This window comes from Opisthocomus hoazin, chromosome 1 (assembly GCF_030867145.1).
Source record: "Opisthocomus hoazin isolate bOpiHoa1 chromosome 1, bOpiHoa1.hap1, whole genome shotgun sequence".
Lineage (NCBI taxonomy): Eukaryota > Metazoa > Chordata > Aves > Opisthocomiformes > Opisthocomidae > Opisthocomus > Opisthocomus hoazin.
Window position 1 is genome coordinate 47,403,822 of NC_134414.1, and position 25,492 is coordinate 47,429,313.

The following is a 25,492-nucleotide window of genomic DNA, read 5'->3' on the forward strand; positions in this document are numbered from 1 at the left end:
TGGAGGAATTTTGTGCGGAGCGCACCCTCCTCATATGCCAACTCACTGGCAGTTGTAAACTGGAAAGGTAAAGACGTACCAACAGTGGACGAGGTGGCTGTCAGACTCCGCCAATATGAGGAAAGTCTCTCTTCCTCCCTTGTCTCAGCTGTGGAGAAACTGGCCCGGGAGGTGCGGCAAATCAAAGAGAACATGTCCTACTCCCCACCTGTACGGGCCAGTGTCTCAGCTATTAGGGGCAAGCGTTTCCCTGCTCAGGAGAGGGAATACAGAGGCTATACACCCCGGGGCACCCTGTGGTTTTACCTGCGTGACCACGGAGAGGACATGAGGAAGTGGGATGGAAAACCCACCTCAAGTCTAGAGGCACGAGTACGTGAGTTGCGAGGTAAAACAATCACCAAAGGGGATTCTGTTAGGAAAAATGCCGCTCCAGTTTCCAAAAGCCAGCTCTCCAGACCAGGTAGACAGTTTGACCTTGATTCCGATCCTCTAGAGGGGACCTCCAAGTCATTTTTACAGCAGGTGAGCAGCAATTTCTCTGACGAGGATTAGAGGGGCCCTGCCTCCAGCCAGGTGGAGGAAAGGGACAACCGTGTCTATTGGACGGTGTGGATTCGGTGGCCTGGCACGTCAGATCCACAAGAGTATAAAGCTCTAGTGGACACTGGTGCACAGTGTACTTTAATGCCATCAGAGTTCAAAGGGTCAGAGCCCATTTGCATTTCGGGAGTGACAGGGGGGTCCCAAGAGCTGAGTCTACTGGAGGCTGAAGTGAGCCTCACTGGGCAGGACTGGCAGAAGCACCCCATTGTTACTGGCCCCGAGGCTCCGTGCATCCTTGGGATAGACTATCTTAGGAGAGGCTATTTCAAGGACCCAAAGGGGTATCGGTGGGCTTTTGGCATAGCTGCTGTGGAGACGGAAGAAATTAAACAGCTGTCCATTTTGCCTGGTCTCTCGGAGGATCCTTCCGTTGTGGGGTTGCTGAGGGTTGAAGAACAAGAGGTACCCATCGCGACCACAACGGTGCACCGGCGACAGTATCGTACCAACCGAGACTCCCTTCTCCCCATTCATCAGCTGATCCGCCAGCTGGAGAGTCAAGGAGTGATCAGCAAAACTCGCTCACCCTTTAATAGTCCCATATGGCCAGTGAGAAAATCTACTGGAGAGTGGAGACTGACAATAGACTACCGTGGCCTGAATGAAGTCACACCACTGCTGAGTGCTGCCGTGCCAGACATGCTAGAACTTCAATATCAGCTGGAGTCAAAGGCAGCCAAGTGGTAATTTACAATTGACATCGCTAATGCATTCTTCTCCATCCCTTTGGCAGCAGAGTGCAGGCCACAGTTTGCTTTCACCTGAAGGGGTATCCAGTACACCTGGAATCGACTGCCCCAGGGGTAGAAACACAGTCCCACCATTTGCCATGGACTAATCCAGACTGCACTGGAAAAGGGTGAAGCCCCAGAACATCTGCAGTACATCGATGACATCATTATATGGGGCGACACAGCAGAGGAGGTTTTCGAGAAAGGGGAGAAAATAGTTCAGATCCTTCTGAAAGCCGGTTTCGCCATTAAGCGAAGTAAAGTAAAGGGACCTGCGCAAGAGATCCAGTTTTTGGGAATAAAATGGCAGGATGGGCGCCGTCAAATCCCAATGGATGTCATCAACAAAATAGCAGCTATGTCTCCACCAACCAGCAAAAAGGAAGCACAGGCCTTCCTGGGTTTTGTGGGTTTTTGGAGGATGCACATCCCAAATTACAGCCAAATTGTGAGTCCTCTGTACCACGTGACCCGGAAGAAGAATGATTTTGAATGGGGCCCTGAGCAACGACAGGCATTTGAACAAATTAAACGGGAGATAGTTCATGCCGTAGCCCTTGGTCCAGTCCGGTCAGGGCAAGATGTTAAAAACGTGCTCTACACCGCAGCCGGGGAGAATGGCCCAACCTGGAGTCTCTGGCAGAAAGCACCAGGGGAGACTCGAGGTCGACCCCTGGGGTTCTGTAGCCGGGGATACAACGGATCCGAGGCCCGCTATACTCCCACTGAAAAAGAGATTCTGGCAGCATATGAAGGCGTTCGACCTGCTTCAGAAGTGGTCGGCACTGAAGCACAGCTCCTCCTAGCTCCACGATTGCCGGTCCTGGGCTGGATGTTCAAAGAGAGGGTCCCCTCTACGCATCATGCCACCGATGCTACGTGGAGTAAGTGGGTCGCTCTGATCACCCAGCGCGCCCGAATGGGAAACCCCAGTCGCCCAGGAATTCTGAAGGTAATAATGGACTGGCCAGAAGGCAAAGATTTTGGAGCATCGCCAGAGGAGGAGGTGACACGTGCTGAAGAGGCCCCACTGTATAACCAGCTGCCAGAAGATAAGAAACAGTATGCCCTGTTCACGGATGGGTCCTGTCGCATTGTGGGGAAGCAGCGGAGGTGGAAGGCTGCTGTATGGAGCCCTACACGACAAGTCGCGGAAACTGCCGAGGGAGAAGGTGAGTCAAGCCAGTTTGCAGAGGTGAAAGCCATCCAGCTGGCTTTAGACATTGCCAGTCGAGAGAAGTGGCCAGTGTTCTATCTTTACACCGACTCTTGGATGGTGGCCAATGCCTTGTGGGGGTGGCTGCAGCAATGGAAGAAGAACAACTGGCAGCGCAGAGGCAAACCTATTGCTGCCTCTGAACTATTCAATTTCTAATGGGCTGCCCCATTGTGGCAAGATATTGCTGCCCAGCTAGAGCAGTTGGCTGTAAAAGTCCGTCACGTGGACGCCCACGTCCCTAAGAGTCGGGCCACTGAAGAACATCAAAACAACCACCAGGTAGATCAGGCTGCTAAGATTGAAGTGGCTCAGGTGGATCTGGACTGGCAACATAAGGGTGAACTCTTTATAGCTCGGTGGGCCCATGACACCTCGGGCCACCAAGGAAGAGACGCGACATACAGATGGGCTCGTGCCCGAGGGGTGGACTTGACCATGGACACTACTGCACAGGTTATCCATGAATGTGAGACATGCGCTGCAATCAAGCAAGCCAAGCGGGTAAAGCCTCAGTGGTATGGAGGACGATGGCTAAAATATAAATATGGGGAGGCTTGGCAGATTGACTATATCACACTGCCACAGACCCACCAAGGCAAGTGCTACGTGCTCACAATGGTGGAGGCCACCACCGGATGGCTGGAAACCTACCCTGTGCCCCATGCCACAGCCCGGAATACCATCCTGGGCCTGGAAAAACAAGTCCTGTGGCGACATGGCACTCCTGAAAGAATCGAGTCGGACAACGGGACTCATTTTCGCAACAGCCTCATAGACACCTGGGCCAAAGAACACGGTATTGAGTGGGTGTATCACATCCCCTACCATGCACCAGCCTCTGGAAAGATCGAACGTTACAATGGGCTGCTAAAAACCACTTTGAGGGCAATGGGGGTTGGGACTTTCAAAAATTGGGATACCCATTTAGCAAAGGCCACCTGGTTGGTTAACACCAGAGGGTCCACCAACCGGGCTGGTCCTGCCCAGTCAAAACCTCAGTGCCCCGTAGAAGGGGATAAAGTCCCTGTAGTGCACATGCGGAACATGTTAGGGAAGACGGTTTGGGTTAGTCCTGCCTCAGGCAAAGGCAAGCCCGTCCGCGGGATTGCCTTTGCTCAAGGACCCGGGTGTACCTGGTGGGTAATGCGGAAGGATGGGGAAGTCCGATGTGTACCTCATGGGGATTTAATTTTGGGCGAGAATAGTCCATAAATAAATTGTATAAAGTTAGTTGTTAAATAACCCTGTCACTGTCTGTTATCACTGTTATAATTGTTATATGTTGTACCAGTAGTAGCATAGTAAGAATCGTCCAGATTAAAGAAGGATGGACTTTTTCAATGAAAACCTAGCAGAGCACGGTGATGATGGAACTGGACCTGGTTTTCAACAACTGGCATCCAGCGACTTCATCAAGATCAACATCTCCTGCAGACTGTGGGCACGGGCTGCACCAGATACATCAGCCGTGAGCTCCGGATGCAGCAAGTGACCGCCCATCACCACACATCACCTCCCCTGCCACGGAAGACCATAACGACAGATGGAGCCTGAAGTCATGGATTAAATGAACTCAATGGACACTTTAGAGTGATGATCCATAGACTAAAGGAATGATATCTGGAGACAGGAGAAGTGGTGGTGATCAACCGGACAGTGGGGGACCTGGGCATGACGTAGATGGTATGGAATAAGGGGTGGATAATGTCCTGGGTTTGGCCAGAACAGGGTTAATTTTCACCGGACTCCAGGAAGGGGCACAGCCGGGGGGTGGGGGCTGACCCCACCTGGCCAAACAGAGCCCGGTATTCCATACCATGTGACGTCACGCTGGGTTCCGGTGGGGGGGGAGCGGCGCGGCGGGAACGCACTCGCGGCTTGGGGCGGGCGCAGCGCCGGTCCGGTTTCGGGAGAGCGGCTGTTGTACGGTTCGTGGTTGTGTTTTCTCCTTATCTGTATCGTTGTTGTTCCTGTTTTCCCTCTGTTTGCTGTTCTGTTAAACTGCCCTTATCCCGACCCACCAGTTTCTGCCTCTTTCTTTCCATTCTCCTCCGCACGCCGGCGGGGGGAGGGGCCGCCGCGTGGCGCTTTTGTTGCCGGCGGCAGCCGAAACCAAAACACCCACATTTTCCCTAGTTTTCCTTTTGCTGTTGAAAGACCTGAGGAAGCCTTTCTTCTTGCCCTTCAAGTCACTCATCAAATTCTACTTGAAATGAGATCCCTAAAATCTCAGACAGTGCCTCCGTATTTCTACTGGGTCACTTGTCCGTTTTCTACCTCTTGCATGCTTACTGCTTTAGTCTGATTTCAATCAGGTGCTCTCAATCCATCTGTGCAAGTCTCCTACTGCTTTTGCTTGATCTCTTGCAAATCAAGATGGAACTTTTTTGAGCTTAAAGGAGGTGATCTGTGAAAAATCTTTATCATCTCTACTGGGCCCTTCTTTTCTCCAGGGCCTTATTCCCTGAAACCACCATTGCAGAGCCCACATATACTGCCCTCAGTAGAGTTTCTGGCTGCCTTTTGTCGAAGTTGCTGCACAAGCTGTTGCATCTGTTGACTGCCTCTATTGCCTGTGCTCAGACCTACCTATCTATGAAAGCCCACAGTCTGATCCTTGCGTTACATTTTCTAAGAAGCCAAGCTGGAAAAGTTCTAAGCAATGCAGAAGCATTTACTTTCACCATTAGCCACTGCTTGCACCATATGTTTCAAAAAATTATGAGCAGTAGTGATAAGGCAGTACCCCCCTCAAGCAAATAAATAAACACGCCCTTTACATTACAGCGGACTGTGTCATATATGAAGAATTTCAGAGCAGGTTGCGTCATATATGAGGAATTCAGTATTCAAGCATTACTGGTTCTTACAGCTTGCTCTCAGAGCTTAGATGTCAGAACTTCTATGTGATTTTTATATCACACATATAGGTTAAAGGGTAGTCCCAAAGGTGTTTCTTTTAGTTTCCCCATCACAGAGAACGGAGTGCAGTACATCTCACTTCTCTATCAAAACCTGTACTGAAGTTAGTGTACAGTCCATGATAACCGCAAATGGCAATACTGCAACCAAAATCTTAAGGGATACATTCTACTGAGATCACAAATCAAAATATTTTCCAGTAAAATTGATAAAATGAGACTATTGTCTTTTCTGAATGTTCCAGGTCATTTGTTTTAATAGAAAAAAAAAAAATAATTCAAGGAGTCTGTGTTGAAATGTCAGAGTTCTAATCCTATTAGCACACTATAGAATTCTTCCTCCTTAAAGAGCAAAGGTACTGAACTCTAGATACATTTTATTTTTTCTATATGGTGCAGCCAATTACTGCACGGTCTCTTCAGATGAGATTTCTCGTGGTTTTGTAGTCAAGATAGTGAACAGTGTGTTAGAAGATTAGAGTTCATCTCAACTTCATGAAACAGGTTTTCGCATTCACTAGAAGTGTCCTACACTAAAGTTACACCAGAGTACACAAATTTGTTATTTTCTGTGCTCTGTGGCCACTAGAAAATAAACATCCATCTAAATGTACACACAGAATCACAGAATGGTAGGGGTTATCTAGTCCAGCCCCCCCGCCGAGGCAGGGCCACCTAGAGCAGGCTGCACAGGACCTTGTCCAGGCGGGTCTTGAATATCTCCAGAGAGGGAGACTCCACAACCTCCCTGGGCAGCCTTTTCCAGTGCTCTGTCACCCTCAGAGTGAAGAAGTTCTTCCTCATGTTCAGAAGGAACTTTCTGTGCTTCAATTTGTGCCCATTGCCCCTTGAATGCAGATAATTTTTTTTTATTAAAACATATTATATAGAATGGGGTTTTCTTGTTCCTAAATGAGAAAATAACTTTTTCCAGTTGAGACTTGAAATCTTATTACCATTAAGCAAAACGCACACAAGAATAATGTTAGCTCTTTCAGGACTGTTTGCAAAGAGAAGAGAAAGAATATAACGCCCTCACAGTTTTTCTTCATCTCATCTTCAGCAATTTGACAAAAATGGTTTAAGGCACAAAAAAAGAAGAAATCTTCTTGGATGCAATGTTCCACATGAGCACTAGTGCTCTGTTGTTGTTTGCTGAGAAAGGTAATCATATATCCGGAAAGGGAGGCTTTTATTTTAACGGTATTACATAAAAAATAATCAAGGTTATTAGTTATCTGAATAAAAAAACCTGGAAATCGGTGTAATTGGACCTCACATTTTTTTAATTTGTAGAAAATAATAATTCTGGTATTGAGGGACTAATTTATCCCACCCATCTTTTGATGAATTACCTTCATTTTCATGACATGCTGAACAGCGTCTTTGTTAGTTCTCATACAGTTACTGGACAGCTGAGACTACAAACCCAACTATGAGGATTTCTTTTAGGAAAGGAAACAAATTTTTTTTCTTAAGTGAAGATATGTTTTCAGTAATATATTTAGCAGTTAGATGCAGTAAGTACAGTACAAAGAAATGTTAATGTTTCCCTGAAAATGATGAAAAGCTTATTAACTCAGTGACTGCTATTTATTCAGTCATACAGAAGTCAGTACCTATTAAACTTAATTTCCTGTGATAAAGATGCTTTTTGCTGAATATATGTAGTCTTGATTAAAAAGTGTCCTAGCTAAATTGTGTCTTAACATATTGCTGTTCATCTGTACAATATGAAACTGTCAGATTCCTGAATTAAAAAAAATTTGAAAACACTAAAATAAATTTTACAGTCAAATTGTACATACATAGCAAAAGAAAAGGGGGGGGAACAAAAAAGTACAAGAAAGGAGGTTACTAAGTTGCAGTACTGTGTTAGTGTATACTGGGAAGAACAATCTTGTCTACCTGGAAAATAATTCTCTGAAGCATGTAGACTTAGGGATTTATGAAAGGCTACAGTGTTATTTTTTAGCCAAATGAGATCCAGAAATGAATATTGTCCAGTGTGCAATGACAGGCATTTTCATTTTTATTGCCTTCATAAAGCTATGTAGCAAAACCCCTATTATATCTAATTAGGTGCTGAGATCTGTACAGTGTCAATTATTTATACTTGGAGATTGGAATAGGATTTTTAAATTGCTTTTCTGTGATGTTACAAAAAAATGGAACACTGCCTATCATATTTCGAACTCTGCCTTTCTTTATCTGCATGATACACCTAATTTCACACAGTGAAATTTTTAAAAGTGACAGTTTTTATAAAATAACAGGAAATATAGTTTCATACTGACGCTTTTGGCAAAAAAAAAACCCCAACTCTCTATGTTGTTAGCTTTAATGTAGTCTCTGCATTTTGATATTTGTAGAGACAGAATTTTAACTGTGAAGGATAAACTTATATCTAATAACTAATTTTCTAAATAAGAAAATTATATTTAAAGAAGAGGGCAAACGTGCTGTATCATGACACTGAAGGTAAGGAGACAAATAAATCAGTGACTTGTTGTCCAAGTATTAAACTCGACTAAGCAACACACAGACTTTACTCCACCATTTTAAGCTCTGCATTTATTTAGTTTCTGTGTAGCTGTAAATTTCTAACAATCTCCTTTCTCACTCACATCCACAGAAGCATACTTAGACAATTCTGTTCTAATTGTAACTAACATTGCTGCTTTTCCTTACTCTGTTCTGGCCCTTTTTAAGACTTAAACCACTTCTCTTCCATACTACTGGTGCCAACATAAAGAAAAGTAATGATGGTAAAGTCCAATTTGTTATAAATTATGCATCAATTAACTAAACCTGGTATTTAATTTTCAGAGCCATAATCTTAACCATGTGTGAAATACAAGTATCATTTTTTGCATGCTGCATATAGGACTGCCATAGGCCAAGCTGAGAATTCAATAGGTCATAAATCGGAGAACTAGACCTGACCTACCTTCCTTAGTGAATATTGAGTGACACGTTGAAAATACCTCTTCCTATGTTTATTCACAGGCAGGCAGCAAGGCTGATTAAAAGAACTGTAAAAATAACCCCGCCCTCTTGGGCCAGAAGATATTATACTGACATGTTAATATAATGCAAATTTATAGAAGCAAAGATCTGCCTGCTGCCTCTTTATTTACATTCAGTTTTGTAGATGAGACACCAGATTCTCAACTCTGCCACACTATTACCCTGAGAGCGTGACTCAGAAATTATTATAAGTGTTTCCATTATGATTTGTAGCTCTTTAGTGAATTGGGTCTTGATCTACTAGTTAATAAAGGTGCAAAGTACAATGACAAGGTATTTAATAATTCAGAAAAAAATATCCCTGTAATGTTCCTAACGATTAGGAGAAAAATCCAAAGCAAAAATCTAATATACATGCAAATCAATATTGCAGAGAAAATAGTTTAAAAGGCTCAGATCTTCTGCCAACAAATAGCAAAAGCTAGAATTACATATTTCCCCTGAGATTTCAACATTAAGAAATAATATAACTACATAGAGGTATGTGGTACCAGTCAATACTGCATAAAACAATGATTCTCAAACTAATCTCTAAACAGCTGCTTCTGAAAGGGTAAACAATACAGCTACGTCAGATCATTTCTGTGCTCTGGTAAGCTAGTCTGTTGCAGAACTATTCCACTCTATTTACTGCTTAGGTGGTTATAGGTTTTAGGTTTTTTGTTTGTGGGTTTATTTTGTTTGCTTTGTTTTGGTTTGGCTTTAGTTTTTACTGTGTACAGAAGTTACTACATGGAGAGGAAGCACACACATCCCCATCACAGCACTGCCTTTTGAGATGCTGATGTACCGGGAAAGATTTACCATTACAGAAAAGTAAGATTTTTCCAAAAAGATCCTGACTCGAAGAATCTTTTTGGTTCAACAGCTGTGTACATCTAGAAATATGGAATGTCATTGCCCAATGCAGTAGAATTCAGGTTGGTATTACACACGTGTGGTAGTATGAAGGGCTGTATTATTTTCAGTTGTCAGTATACTCTAACAAACTAGCACCTGGAAAAGTTTCCTTTATGCAGTGTTCTAGCTTTTAGCACCGTAGCAAACATTCTGTGAAAAATACATCTTTCAAGAATTCTTTGCTTTATGAACAGTTGGTGTGCTTACAACACTTTTCAGAAAATTAATTAATAATAAATAATTACATTTTTATCCTACCAATAGGGTATGAGCTAGTATAAGATTAATCTGTTGGTTTTAACGCCAGTTCAATTCTCCTCATTTTACTGACATTTCTTTCTTCCTTGCCTCTCATCTCCAGCCTCCTGTCCATAAGGACACTGCAGGTTCATATCTGCCCTCGATGTCCAAAATGGGATCTTAGATTCTAATGCATCTATCTATTCACTTTCTACTTTTTTGTCTCCACAGTGGTTTCTTTTACATACACAGAATATCCATAAAATTTGGAAATATTTTGCTGTAAACCTTTTTTTTTTTTTAATATATAACAACCCCAAAACAAACCTCTACTTATTTTTGTTTGTCTCTTAATGGAAGATGTGAATTTGCCATTTTTGCCTCTTCTGTAACCCAGCAATGGTGGTACATAAAAAGAACATGCTGTGCTGCAAGCTAGTGGAGAAAGAAGAAAAAAGATTCACTTTGTTCTCTACATTTCTATAGTTTATTTTACAGTTACCATGGATGTAACTGTTAAGGTTACATCAAGCTTTTATTTACACTCCTAGTCTACTTTAAAGGTTTCTGCTATGCCTTGAACGCTTTTTGGATAGATTGTAACTCCACAGACAAATGTATTTATTGGGGCTTAAGTATTATCTAAAATAACATCATTGCTTAACTGCCACGGCAAAAGTTTTGAAAATAGAAGGTGAAAGTTAAACTCTCGCTGTCTTGAAAATTATCTTCCAATCTAGGTCTAAAGAGTGGTATTATTCATCCACAGATTTTCAGTGTTGAACAAGCAATAATCTATGTCTCACAATGTTTTATGAAAAACGTAAAACTCAGACAGCCTGTACTCTTACTGGTTTTGCTACATGGCTGTATCCTCTAACCTGTGTTGTCCTGGTTAAAGTGTTTAAAAAATCTGTTAGTAACACCCATTCTTTAAAGGCTTTGTTTTTAAACAACGTTTACTTGGCATAAAATGAAGCAAGGTGATCGTTCCCAATATTCACCTCATAAACCGCGTCTTCAATCTGCATAATTTCTATTGTAATGACCTGTTCATTATAAATTTGTGGTATCAACCTATGTGTTACCTCTGGTTTCTCCTTCATTTGTTTCAATGTGATCTGGTATTGTTTTGCTATTATGGATCAACTAAGGTCTCTAGTACCTGAAAGATTTTCTCATATTTGCACGGAAGGTATATTTTCTAAATATGCTGAAATTTCAGAAATTTGTTGTTAAATAATATGACTTTTTTCTTTATTTCATCAAGTGAAAGCAAAGGAATTAAAAATATTTGTTTCATGAAAATGTTTTCTTTGCAGAACTTTTACTATGTAGAATAAATTGACTTTAAAAAAGATTTATTTTCTTTTTTTTTCCAATTTTTTATTTTATGAAGGAATAATTTTACCAGAAAGTACTAAACTGGTAGATGGTTCCTTTGATACTACCCACTATGTTACTTCTAGCTTTAACACATTACGTATTTCATTAACTAGTTAGTTTTATTTAAGTAGAAGTTTTCCTACAAATTTTACTAAATTATTTTGTTTTAGTTTTGTACCTTAAACAGCTTTTAAAGAATATGTATTTTTGGCAATTCTCAAATCACACATACACACATGCATAAATACCCAACACAACATTGGATTTTTGTTTAAAAGCTCTAGTGCAACTCATTAGTGCAATCTAAGTTTTCTTTGTTTTACCAGAGTTACAACTAGCTTTTTTATTATTATTTTCCATAGAAAATTCTCAGTTAATTCACTTTTGAAGTTGACAAAACTAAAATATAATCTAATTTACCTACGCTGAAAAATATTTTTATTCATGCTTAATTATATTTTAGTTTTTCTTATGTAGCACAGAAAAAAATTAAAAATGTTCCCACAAAGGAGACAACTCAGACTTATTTTTAAATAAGAACACTTTTCTTTTTCATAGGCCAACAATGAAGCTTTTATTATAGTCATATTTCACAGAAAACTCTTGTATCCATGCAAAGCTGAATTTTAATATGTTGATATTAAGAAAAATGTTTTGCAGAGAGTCCAAATCCTCACTGCAAGACCAGTGTAACGGCTGAATCTACGAGTGAAGTCTTAGCTAGACAGCACTTTTGTCCAGGACCAAATGCAATGATTTGTCTGTAAGAATTTTGGCTATACACCATTATGTCCAAATTAACAATTAAGGCTTAATAAAGATCCACATAAGGTTAGTAATAGGTTGTTTCTATATGTTCTTATGTAACTGCAATTGCTAAATTCTACCTTTATTTAGAAACAGGTTCTTTACTATTAGTTGCATTCCCGCCAGTGAAATGAGTGAACTGTGATAGCTAGCAATAACGTTATCTCATATTTATTCAGAAAAGCAGTGAAAAAACAGCAACAGGCTCACTCTAACCTAACAAAGAGATAACAAATATATTGTAAATTGCACAAAGATCTTTCAATTAGACAGCAACAGTGTAATCACACTTCTATGGCAAATAAACTTGACAGACCATTACTGAAAGAACTACAAGAATAAACTGTGGAGCCCAACCAAGATGTTCTTTGTTAATTACACAAGAAGTGCTTTCCAATGTAAAAGGATTTTTTATATATTAATTCAGTGATATATCTAAAATAGAATTTATATAAAAAGTGATAATTAGCTTTTAATACTTTTATTCTCTTTCTGTAAAAAACACCGTGGTAACAGATTTACAATCAGCTTCCAATACGGATAAAAGTGATGGAGTCTTTTTTATCAAAAAAAAAAAAAAAAAGAGAGATTCAGGAAGCAGCTTTCCGGTTTGCAGTCTTCTCAATAATCTTCATTGTACCTTGACAGGCAGGAACCACTCCCAAGCCACAAATTGTTTAATCCTAAATATGACTTTTTTTTTTTCCCCCATGGAAATGGGAATATGCTACCTCAGGTGTTCCATGCCATTGTATATATTCCTACTTATGGTGATGAGTCCTACCCTAAATTCTTAGTTCTCTAAAACTGTAGAGTTTGTAAATACACCTTTAGCTATCACACACATTAAAAATATTTGATAAGCAATGATCACTTTTTAAAAATCTAAAAATTCTTTGGAAAGCATCTCATTAATTTTAGATCATTGAAACTGACAATTAAATAATTTTGAGACGTTAAAATATTTTATAAATTATTATTTAATGATTTAAAAAATGTATAGGATTAGATTGATTAATTTCTTTATATTTATACATGTATTTTCTACCTCAGATTTACCATGTAGGAAGAATAAAAACACAGCCAAAATAAAGTAATTATGCAGGAGATAATTTTTTGTGACATGTTGCACCAATAATAAAAAAAATTACATTAATTTGCATTTCTGTCCTGATTTTCTTTATTATTAGTCAGAATCTTCTTCTGTTGATTCATCAGTAAGTAAGGGTCATGACTCATCAGCAATAAAAATCACACATTTCTCCTGGTGAATGAGCTCTTTAAGCAGTTTCTGATAAAGAAAGAAATAATTACACTATGTTGCCATGGCATGTTGATTTAACACACTTTCTCTCAGACAGCTATGGACAGTCATTAAAATAAAGATAGAAAAAGAGAGAATATTCTTAACAGTTAACAAGAACTTGACTTAATATATAATGAACATTGTCTTAATGAAAATGGAAGATTCAGTACAAGTATCTAGTGCCAAGTAATTGATTTTTTTCTGTTAATGATAGATTTTCATCTTAAAGAACTTTAAATGACATAAATCAACAGATCTTAAGATTTTTCACTATCATTCTATTGACAGCGATTTAATGACACAACTCTGTCATGTGCAAGTCTGCACATCGTTATTTTTGTGGGATATTGAAAATCGCTAGGTGGAATCATCCATTCAGATTTCACTCAAAACTATGAAAATTTGGCCTAGCATTTCTAGAAGTTTTTCAGAATGAATAGAAAATTATTTTCTTTAAAGTTCAAGAAAACTCCAAAATTTGTCATTGAATAGGCAGAATTTAATTATCATTATCAGATAATTCAATTCTCTATGTCAAGACAAAGCAAAATAACCTTCCTTTTCCCCCTCAAAACAACCAATCAAAAATATCTTGCTGGGTAAGCATTTTACTTTATTAAACTTTATGTAATATTTATTACCTTTAAAACTTGTAAGACATTTAAATGCATTTACATTCTCTGTAAATTTTAATATGTATATTCCTCAACAAGAATCACAACAATAGTTCTGTAAATCTGTAGTTCCATATCTGTATTGTAAATTTCCACCTTAACTGGTGTCAGTGTTTTGGATTATCATTTTTGTCACTAGCATTTAGTGCAAATTTACATCCATAATAAGTTAATTGCACCTCTTAATTTAGTAAATAATACTTTAGTCAGTATCTTGTACTTAAAGTGCAGAGGAGAACATTTAAATGACTAGAAGCATTGACTTTAAGCTTTTGTATTATTTCAGAAATGGTCATCTATTCAAAGTAAAATGATTAAGAGGAATGAAGTATTCAATAAGCTTTCAAACCTCCCTATTATTATCAGTTTCAGGGATGTAATGGCTTAAGTACACAGCTGCATTTGGGTTTCAGCTATCAGTTAAACTTCTTCATGCTTGGACATTGAATACATTATAACTGCTGACAATGCAAGGAAAGGACCCACAGTTTTTCTACAGGCACATAGATTTGGAAATAAATGAATCCTTCCAATGCAGGTGAACTGGCTGAATTTACTTTGTGAAAAGTCAAGGGTAGTTTATAACTCACAAGCTGAAAAATGCTGCTAGTCCTATATTACAGACCATAGCATTCATAGTGCTATGAATCACAACATCGACAGGAATAAGATGCAGTAAGTTTAGACTAACTAGATACGTGTGTGTAGATATTTACAAACACACATGTAGATCATGGTATATATGACATATACATATATGCATGTATACATTTTTATATATATGCATACATGTATCACATATTTGAACTGATATGCACATATATGTGTTTATGTACCATTATTATTTATGGATCAAAAGCAGGGTAATCATGCCAATCTTGGTCCTATCTTATTTTGGATTTGTTAGCTCTGATTTTACCTATTTTCTTTGTAACATAACTTAGCAGCTTTTTAACTGGTATTTCAGTTTCTCTACAATCTTTTCCTCTATTGACATTTCTCATTATTACTTAAAAAATACAGAGCTATCCCTGTTTTTTCCCCAGCCAATCTTTTTTTTTTCCTTCCCTCTGCCTCATGTGTTGGATTCTAGAGCAGTAAGCGTGGAAGTGGAAAATCAAACTGGGCCTAAGAATCACAGAATCACACAGAATCACAGAATGTTAAGGGTTGGAAGGGACATCTGTCGGTCATCTAGTCCAACTCCCCTGATGAAGCAGGGTCACCTAGAGCAGGCTGCACAGCACCATGTCCAGGCGGTTCTTGACTATCTCCATAGAAAGAGAATCCACAACCTCCCTGGGCAGCCTGTTCCAGTGCTCCGTCACCCTCAAAGTGAAGAAGTTGTTCCTCATGTGCAGGTGGAACTTCCTGTGCTTCAGTTTGTGCCCATTGCCCCTTGTCCTGTTGCTGGGCACCACTGAAAAGAGTCTGGCCCCATCTCCCTGACACCCACCCTTCAGACATTTATAAGCATTTATTAGGTCCCCTCTCAGCCTTCTCATCTCCAGGCTAAACAAGACAAGCTCCCTCAGCCTTTCCTCATAGGAGAGATGCTTCAGTCCCCTCACCATCCTCGTAGCCCTCCGCTGGACTCTCTCCAGTAGCTCCTCATCTTTCTTGAACTGGGGAGCCCATAACTGGACACAGTACTCCAGATGGGCCCTCACTAGGGCAGAGTAGAGGGGGAGAAGAACCTCCCTCATCCTGCTGGCCACACTATTCTTGATGCATCCCAGGATCCCATTGGCCTTCTTGACAGCCAGGGCAACACTGCTGGCTCATGGTTACCTGTCATCCACCAGGACACCCAGGTCCCTCTCTGCAGAGCTGCTCTCCAGCAGGTCCGCCCCCAGCCTGTATTCGTGCATGGGGTTATTCCTCCCCAGGGACGAAGCAGCAGTGTGGGTCATTCTCTTTTCATGAATTATAGAAATCGATCTTTGTGCAAACACATAAAGCCATCTGATATTTTTGTGATCAATATCAAAGGTATTCTGGGATGTTTTATCCTACAACTCCCGAATTTCCTGTCTTTCTTTTCCACTTCTGATTCTTGAACTTAGTTTTATAGATATTCATTCCCGCACATACCCGTTTCATGGCAATCACAAGGCGGGTATTTACCTGTCTTTAAGCATATCCCTTAAGAATACATTTACGTTACACATTTTGCTGGTTCAGAACAATGGATTGAAGCCATAACCCACTGTGTAAACTGAGGCTCAGAAACTCTTTAGGTCCTCTGGGACCACTCACTTTGGGTAGAGTGAACTGTATATACCCTAGGCCTATATGCTATCTAAATAAATATAAGGCTTTCCCATCAGCAATTAATATTTTTATAGCATTTGTAGCACTTTCACTCAGAAAATACAACTGCAAAATTCTCTCTTCCAAGAGAGGAGGAGGAAAATTATGTAACCTGCCTTCACTCCAAGCTGCATAGGAGTTTGTGAGGTAATACCATGCCCTGTTATTCTTCCTTCAACAATGTCATCTTGCTAATACACGTTTGACTATGGATAGTGAGATCGGTAGATTTACAAAGCCAAAAGCCAATGCTCGAGTCTAGGCTTACCTGTGTAAATCTAGGCTAAAATAGGAGCTTACACACTCTTTACCTAGTTCATGGAAAGGGTGAGACAATGTAGGACACCTACATGAAAAGGATGCCCTTCTCCCTTAACGATACTGGAAGCCTAATTTTCTAATTTTCTCACTGAGGCACTTACATTGTTGACTGTAGAAAGACAAGCTGAGCATCAATCTCTTCTTTGGTTACTTTTTTTTTTTTTTTTTTTAACCACAGTTCCACTGAATTTAATATCTAAGTTCTAAATTAGTCTGTCATTGATTCCCTATTTTCTCTCTCTCACCTCCTTCTGTGTAGTCTTGCAAGTCTTTTTATGAAGCAATTCTGCACCTACTTTTGCTGTTTCTTTGTTGAATTTATAACCCACAATCTGGTTTATATTTTTTTTTCCTCTTTGTTGTTTCAGTTTCTGTCTGCCTTTCCTATACTGGTTTTGATTTGGTCTTTCTGTTTCTCAGGTTTCACCTTCCCTATATTTCATTTGTGCTTGCCACTGCCTTTCTGGCTTCTTATTACTGTTTCATATTCCATAGTCTTTTATGGCCTACTTGACAAGAATATTAGAATCATTGTTAGTTGAAATAATATTTGGATCCCACAGTCTATCCTTTTTTGTACTTTAGCACCACTTATTCCAAACACCACCACTACCACAACTTCCACTCATCTGCCATTGACAAGGCTGAAACTGCCTAGCATATGACTTCCTACATTATATATTTTTACTACAAGACCTATCATGTTTCAATTTCTAATTTCTCCATATATCAACTTCTACACACATAGTTCTGTTGAAGATTATATGAAGACAGAAAAAAGTGAATTGTGTTGCATGGTTGTGACTTCGGTTACAAGAAGGTACATCTGAAATTTTTTTTGTTGATGTCAACAACGACATCAGCCTAAAGGATGGGTGCCTATTTCTAATGTGGTATATCAAACCCAATTCAAACAGCTCTAGTAGTATCACTACATGGATGTAACATATTTAGAGTTTTTTCTCTATCAGTCTTTCCCTAATGTTTTATTAAAACTGTCCTGTGTTACAGCTGAAGTTTTTGCATTTTACCATCCTCGGGAATAGCATTGAAATTATTCATAGATTCTGGTAAAAAAGACGTTGCGTGCATTGCTGCAGCATTATAATTAAATACAAACTTAGGAAACAATTTCAAATCACAGAGGTTTTTAGTGTCATGATGCCATTTGACATAGAATCCCATCACTACCTTTTATTGTAAGTCAAGTTTAATAGCAAAAATGCATTATGCCAGCCACTGTACAGATGCATATTATGATCTCAAATGCTGGAGCAGTAGGGAAAACACCATCATTTTGTGAGATATCGATCCATTAATGGTCTTGCTGCTGATTGTGACTCAGGGGAATGGACATGATAACCTAGAATGTCTTTTCCATTTCTATTTTTTATGACATTGTAATGATTCTATCACACCAGGTGATTTTAGCAGAGCAGATAATGAACGCTTCCGTTTTCTTTACCTTATGCAGGTTACATTCTGCTGGGTATGTCATATGGATTCTAAAGTTCTTTCTCCAAGTGAGAAAATCTCATCTCTCCACAGATAAGAATAAAAAAGAATATTTTTGAAACATCACAAAATTACTTATGTAATTGAATAAATTAGAGCTTTTTTCCTCCTGTGTACATACAATATACGTAATAGAAAAACTACTTTTATTTTTTCAAGGAAGCAATATAACTGTCTTTTGCATAACATAAAAAGCCCCCATCAAATGTAATTTTTCTGAGTACCGAACAGGGATACAATGTGTCTTGATTAATTCTGACAGTGGTATGGATAATACTACTAAAAAAAGCAAAACAAAACCCAACTTATATGAAAACAGGCTACGGGAAAATATGCTTTCAGTCGTGGTGAAACTTCTGCTACAGATGTTTTGTAAAGTCCATCAGTCCATCACTGACACAGTGTTTCTAGCCTTTATTTCCTATCATACTGGATAAAGGAAAATATGTAATGCTTTTGATTAAAGATAAATAATACCTTAATTGTTTGATAAAAAAAGATGTCCTTTTTCAAAATCAGTGCATATAAACCAAATTTTTCTCACTAACCTCTGTAAATTCAGGGGTTCTTTCCCTGTTCCTGTGTCTTTTTTTTTTCTTTTTTTTTAGTATTATTTTGGTAAATAATAAAAACCTTCTATATATTCTTAGTGATCTAACAAGAACAATGTAATCAGTTATTGCTACCGTTTAGAGTGCTACAATAGCTTAAAAGTACTGAGTTTTCCACTACAAATTGCGTATCTGAAATACGTGGTGTCTTTTTATAACATTTTGTTTCCTTACCTAAGCCATGCCGATGTGTTGACATTGGTGGTAACACAGTCCAAGCCTTGGTCTTTGGATTATAACATTCAACAGTGTTCAATGTCTTTAAACCATCCCGGCCTCCAATGACAAACAGCTTGTCATCAATGACAGCAACACCAAACTGAAGCCTCCTGCCATTCATCACTCCAGCCTGGATCCATATATTTGTTCTGAGATCATACTTTTCAATAGTTGTAGCTCCTGATGAAACATAATAATACGATAATGTATACAAAATGTATACTAAATTGGCATTCGTTGTCTTTTTTTTTCCCTAAAGACATCAAAAACTTTAATATTATTTTCTGTTTACTTCCAACATATTCACAAATATTTTCTGTTTCTTTAGTTAAAGAAGTCCCTGGAATACATATATATGTTTTTGTGTAAACATATGTATTTAACTTTTTTCCCTCCCCATTAAAAGTAAAAAAAAAAAACCCTAAATGGTCCCTATAGAATCACAGCATTGCAAGTCTGAATAACAGCATGCTCTAACTTTACGATCTTTTTTCACAGATTGGTGGCATATCTAAGATAACTAATCTTGTTACACTTGATTCCAGTCTTCCATAAAGCATAAAAAAGCCTGTGAAATTACACGATATTTTAATCAAATATTAGAAGTTGTATTACAATTTAGCTTCATATTTTCATTCTTATTTTAGGTACCCTTGTGTAGTTTTCTTCAGACATGGTTCTGCTGGAAGTACAGAATGTTGTACTTAAATTCTAAAAAAATTTAAAAAATTAAATAGTGTTTCCAGATACAGTCAAAACCACTTCCTTCTGAACTTAGTAATTTGATTTACTTTCATACATGGACTAAAAAGCTATAAAGTGCATTAGGTATAAAATAACTTACCAATTAATCAAGAAAAAAGTCATTAAGAAGCCTCTACTGTTAAAAGTAACTTGTATGCAATATACAAAAATGAAGTACAAACTGAAGAATTTATTAACAAAAACAGAGTGTATTTTGCTTGCATGGCAAGGTTTTGGTAGCAGTGGGGCTACAGGGTTGGTTTCTGTGAGAAGCTGCTAGAAGCTTCCCCTGTGCCTGATAGAGTCAGTGTCAGCCGGCTCCAAGATTGACCCGCTGCTGGCTAAGGCTGAGCCAACCAGCAACGGTGGCAGTGCCTCTCAGACAACAGATTTAAGAATGGAAAAAAAAACAACCAACCTCCTGGGGGAAAGAGCAGCCAGAAGAGAGGAGAGAAAATATGTGAGAGAAACAACTCTGCAGACAACAAAGTCAGTGAAGAAGGAGAGGGAGGAGGTGCTCCAGGCACTGGAGGAGACATTCCCCTGCAGCCCGTGGAGAATCATAGAACAGAATAGAATCATAGAATCATTAAGGTTGGAAAAGACCTCTAAGATCATCAGATCCAACCGTCAACTCGACACCACCATGCTTGCTAAACTGTGTCCTGAAGTGCCATATCTACACGTTTTTTGAACACCTCCAGAGATGGGGACTCCAACACTTCCCTGGGCAGCCTGTTCCAATGTCTCACCTCTATTTCACTAAAGAAATTTTTCCTAATATCCAGTCTGAACCTCCCCTGATGCAACTTGAGGCCATTTCCTCTTGTCCTGTCACTAGTTACCTGGGAGAAGAGACCAAAACCTGACTCACTACAACCTCCTTTCAGGCAGTTGTAGAGAGCGACAAGGTCTCCTCTCAGCCTTCTCTTGTCCAGACTAATCAGTCCCAGTTCCCTCAGCCGCTCCTCGTAAGGCTTTCTCTCTAGACCCCTCATCAGCCTCATTGCCCTTCTCTGGACACACTCCAGCACCTCAATGTCCTTTTTGTAGTGAGGGGCCCAAAACTGAACACAGTACTTGAGGTGCAGCCTCACCAGTGCCGAGTACAGTGGCATGATCACCTCCCTGCTCCTGCTGGCCACACTATTCCTGATACAAGCCAGGATGCTGTTGGCCTTCTTGGTCACCTGGGCACACTGCCAGCTCATGTTCAGCCAGCTTTCGACCAGTACCCCCAAAAGAATTCAAGACCATGGTGAGGCAGGATGTCTTCTTGCAGCACATGAAGTTAATGGTGAAGTGCATATCAACCTGCAGCCTGTGGAGGACCCAATGCCAGAGCAAGCGGATGTGCTTGAAGGAGGTTGTGACCCCGTGGAGACCCCACATTGGAGCAGGCTCCTGGCAGGACCTGTGGGCCCATGCAGAGAGGAGCCCACACTGGAGCAGAATTGCTGACAGGACTTGTGACCCCATGTGGGACCCATGCTGGAGTAGCCTGTTCCGGAAGGATTGCATCCCTTGGAAAGGACACACACTGGAGCAGTTCGTGAACTGCAGCCCATCGGAAGAACTCATGTTAGAGAAGTTCATGGAGGACTGTCTCCTGTGGGAGGGACCCCACACTGGAGCAGGGGAAGAGTGTGAGCAGTCCTGCTCCTAAGGAGGAAGGAGCCGCAGAGACGTGTGATGAACTGACTGCAACCTCCGTTCCCCATTCCCTGCACCGCTCAGCGGGAGGAGGTAAAGAAAATTGGGAGTGAAGTTGAGCCTGGGAAGAAGAGAGGGGTGGAGGGAAGTGGTTGCAAGGTTTTGTTTTTCTTTCTCATTACCCTACTCTGCTTTGATTCATAACTAATCAGTTTCCCTGAGTTGAGTCTGTTTTGCCTGTGACAGTAATTGGTGGGTGATCTCTCTCTGTCCTGAACTCAATCCTTGAGCCTTTCATTATATTTTCTCTTCCCTGTCCAGCAGAGGAGTGGAGTGATAGCCTGGCTTTGGTGGGCACCTGGCATCCAGCCAGGGTCAACCCACCACAGATCAATACAGGGAGTATAATTCACTTAACTAGATTGTTGAGAGACTAATGCATCTTATTAATTGTCATATGAGGGTGTGAAAGGTGAATTTAAAGCAAAAGCACAAATATTTAAAGGACAGTTGAGTTTAAACTAATCCTTATGAGAGAAACTTGATAATTCATCTGAAATGTAACTGGTTTATTTTGACATGCATATAACATTGCTTCATTTCTAAAGTTTAAATATCCCTACAGAATGAATCAGCATTATTATTAAACTTTAACAACTAACTATTCAGATTATAATGAAAGGTTAGAATTCCATGGAATATAGTTCTTTTAGGATTCATTCATTCTTTGGAACAGAAGAGCAGTGAACCAAGTGGAAACAAACATCATGAAACCAATACTTCTGTTAATTGAACTAAAAAAGCTACAACTTTAATTCAGCTTATATCTAAGTGTAGCAGAGCAGCAATAACGCACAATTGAACTGGATATATTACATCCCATGCTAGTTTTACGAAGCCGTAAGATATATGAAGCAATTTTTGCATTCTATTGAGAGGCATATTTATTTATCTTTTTGCCCCTAATTTAAAATTGAGAACTGTGTAAATGCGTTAATCTTAAGGTTGGAAAGAACAAAAATACAGATTATTTGATACAGTTGTTTGGTGGCGCTGCAGGGCATATTATAATGCTGCATAGTAATAAAGTTCTGTTATAATGCTTGAAACTTCTTACAGGTGGTATCTATTCATGTTAAAAGCTAGAACTGTAGCATACAAGTTCTATAAAACTGTCTACTTCCATGGTAAAGCATGCAGTTTAAAAGCTTTGTCATTCTGTTTCAGAAAATCTTACTAAAATAGCAAATACAGTCTTCGAATTATGCTCAGCTATATATTTTCTAATATTTGTTAAGTCTGATTTTGTCACAATATTTTATGAAATTACATACTGAGCTTCTAATCCAACACTTCCTGGCGTGCCTGAATTCAGTTTATGCAGTAAGGTGCCTTGTTAATCTCTAATTATAGCAACATTAATAATGCTAGTAAAAATATTAATAACAATAACAATAACAATAACAATAACAATAACAATAACAATAACAATAACAATAACAATACAAAGTGGAATGTGTACTGGTCTTATAAAATGGTCTAAGTATCGGGAACATGAATATAATACATTCAAGACCACAATGCAGACAAGAACAGAAGGTGTCTGTCCAGGATTTGGTTAAAACAGAACTGATTTTCTTTTTTTCTGAAGTTCTTCTAAGTAGTTGCATTTTTCTGAAGCTGGCTGCATATTTTACAGACACTGTCAGCTCCCAAGCTGATAGCACCTAATGTTTATAGCTACACTGAGCCAACGGTAGGAAAGGAATGCAGAAAATGGCCCCTGTTTATAGTTATCACTATAGCAGCCAAGGCCACCAATAGACCTCTTAGGTCCCGCAAGTGAGGAGTCAGAAGGGTTCGTACTTGTGAGGAGGGGCGGACAGAACAGGTGACCCGATATTGACCAACAAGGTGTTCGATTCCATGCCATGCATAGAATCATAGAATCATAGAATCATAGAAAGTTTTGGGTTGGAAGGGACCCCTAGAGGTCATCTAGTCCAACCCCCCCGCATTGAGCAGGGACACCACTAACTAGATCAGGTTGCTCAGAGCCCTGTCCAGCCTGGTCTTGAATGTTTCCAGGGATGGGGCCTCCACTGCCTCTCTGGGCAACCCTTTCCAGTGTTTCACAACCCTCATTGTAAAGAATTTCTTCCTTATATCCAGCCTAAACCTACCCTGTTTTAGTTTAAAACCATTACCCCTCGTCCTGTCACTGCTGTCTCTACTAAAAAGATTGTCACCATCTTTCCTATAGGCTCCCTTTAAGTCCTGAAAGGCTGCAATCAGGTCTCCCCGCAGCCTTCTCTTCTCCAGGCTGAACAAGCCCAACTCTCTCAGCCTGTCCTCATAGGAGAGGTGCTCCAGCCCTCGGATCATTTTTGTAGCCCTCCTTTGGACCCGCTCCAACAGTTCCATGTCCTTCTTGTGCTGAGGGCTCCAGAGCTGAACGCAGTACTCCAGGTGAGGTCTCACCAGAGCAGAGTAGAGGGGCAGAATCACCTCTCTCGACCTGCTGGCCACGCTTCTCTTGATGCAGCCCAGGACACGGTTGGCCCTCTGGGCGGCAAGCGCACATTGCCAGCTCATGTCCAGCCTTTTGTCTATCAGTACCCCCAAGTCCCTCTCAGCAGGGCTGCTCTCGATCCTTTCATCCCCCAGCCTGTATTGATAGTGGGGATTACCCCGACCCAGGTGTAGGATCTTGCACTTGGCCTTGTTGAACCTCTTGAGGTTCACACAGGCCCACCTCTCCCGCTTGTCCAGGTCCCTCTGGATGGCATCCTGTCCTTCTGGTGTCTCGACCGTACCACTCAGCTTGGTGTCATCTGCAAACTTGCTGAGGGTACACTCGATGTTGCTGTCCATGTCATTGATAAATATATTGAACAGCACCAGTCCCAGTGCGGACCCCTGAGGGACTCCACTCGTCACTGGTCTCCATCTGCACATCATGTTCAGTTTATAGCTGGGGGATCACGAGGATGTCGTTCTTTTCGTCCATGGCCACCTTCTGAAGAGGACCCTGCTCGTTATTCTATCTGCAATCCTGATCCAGTTTCCTCTTCGTGCACCCCTGAGTAAAGTTCCTGCCTACTGCCGAGGCCATTCTGGGACTTCCTGGTGCTGCCTGGCAGCTGCTGGCGGGATGCCAGTGCACCAGCACCCAACTCCGGGAAACTCAGTACCGGTTATGTGTATTTTACATCATTTATCTTATTATTAATATTATTGGTATTATTAGTAAAACTTTTTATATTCAATTTGTAAGTCTCTCTCCCTTTTCCTCCTCTTCCCTTCCTCTGGTGAGTGAGGGTTAACAGAGAGCATCTGTCACTCAGTTTGTTGCTGCCCTGCTTTAAAGCATGACAGAGTCTCAAGCTACCACAGTCCTTGGATAAAATCAGATCATGGATGAAGAAGAGATGATTGAATCAGCCAAAATATTGTAGAAATCTTGTCAATGAGCAGAAAAGCGTACTGTTAGTCTTATTTGGCTGAATTCTACTTCACTCACCCCAGTCAGTTCAGTTTCCAGCATTGGAACGCCCATACTGTTCATGGATGCCAGGATCGCATGAAGAAGAATGTAGAAGTGATGTCTTTTTAACTCTGTTTAATGATAGCCTTCCTACAGAAAGAGCTCTTGACCTTGAATTTCTTACTGGAAACCATTAGTCACTACAGGCTTTTTTAGTATGTCATCACTGCATTCAGGCCAACTCCATCACATCATACCAGTCTTGCATTCTCTAGACTTCTTTCAAAAAACACTGAGCCAAGTTAAAAATGTCATTCCTTGACTTTAGTGACTCTCAGCAGGGATGATCAGCCTGCAACTTATAAAGTGAGTAAAACTTACCAGAACATCTCAACCAATCCACTAGCTGCAGCTGTACACAACAAACTCTAGACAGAAAATAGCTGTGAGTAGAAAAGATTTACAGTCTCTCCCCTGTTCTTGCAGTAAATAGTGAAGCAGCTGTGACCTCTGCTTATAGCCCCAACCACAAAATGAAGTAACATCTATTCTGTTAACACATCAGTCCTGTCACGGAGCGGTCTTAGTATAGATCTTGATATGGGCCTCTCTAAACAAGCAAACAAACAAACAAATACATAAATTTTTAAAAAAGGTGCCATGTCTCCACCAAGAAGACGGTCAAGCAAACTGAAGAATTCATCAACAGACTTTGAGCGGTCTTCATTCTTGAAAGTTTTCAAGACGCAGATGGATGCGATCTGATCTTATAGCTGACCCTGCTCTGAGAGGAGGTTGGACTGGAGACC

General features: G+C 40.2%; 1 protein-coding gene across 2 annotated transcripts in view; it reads right to left on the reverse strand.

Annotated features, from left to right (window-relative positions):
• KLHL1 (kelch like family member 1) overlaps nt 1-25,492 on the reverse strand; it is a 267,087-nt gene that overhangs the window by 48,013 nt on the left and 193,582 nt on the right. Inside the window, exon 7 of one of the 2 annotated variants that reach the window (XM_075422810.1) lies at nt 18,755-18,979. The exons of the other annotated variant lie outside the window; for it this stretch is intronic. Within the exon in view, the coding sequence (XP_075278925.1) occupies nt 18,755-18,979 (225 nt within the window). The remainder of the gene's footprint in view (nt 1-18,754; nt 18,980-25,492) is intronic. 2 annotated transcript variants of the gene reach the window in all.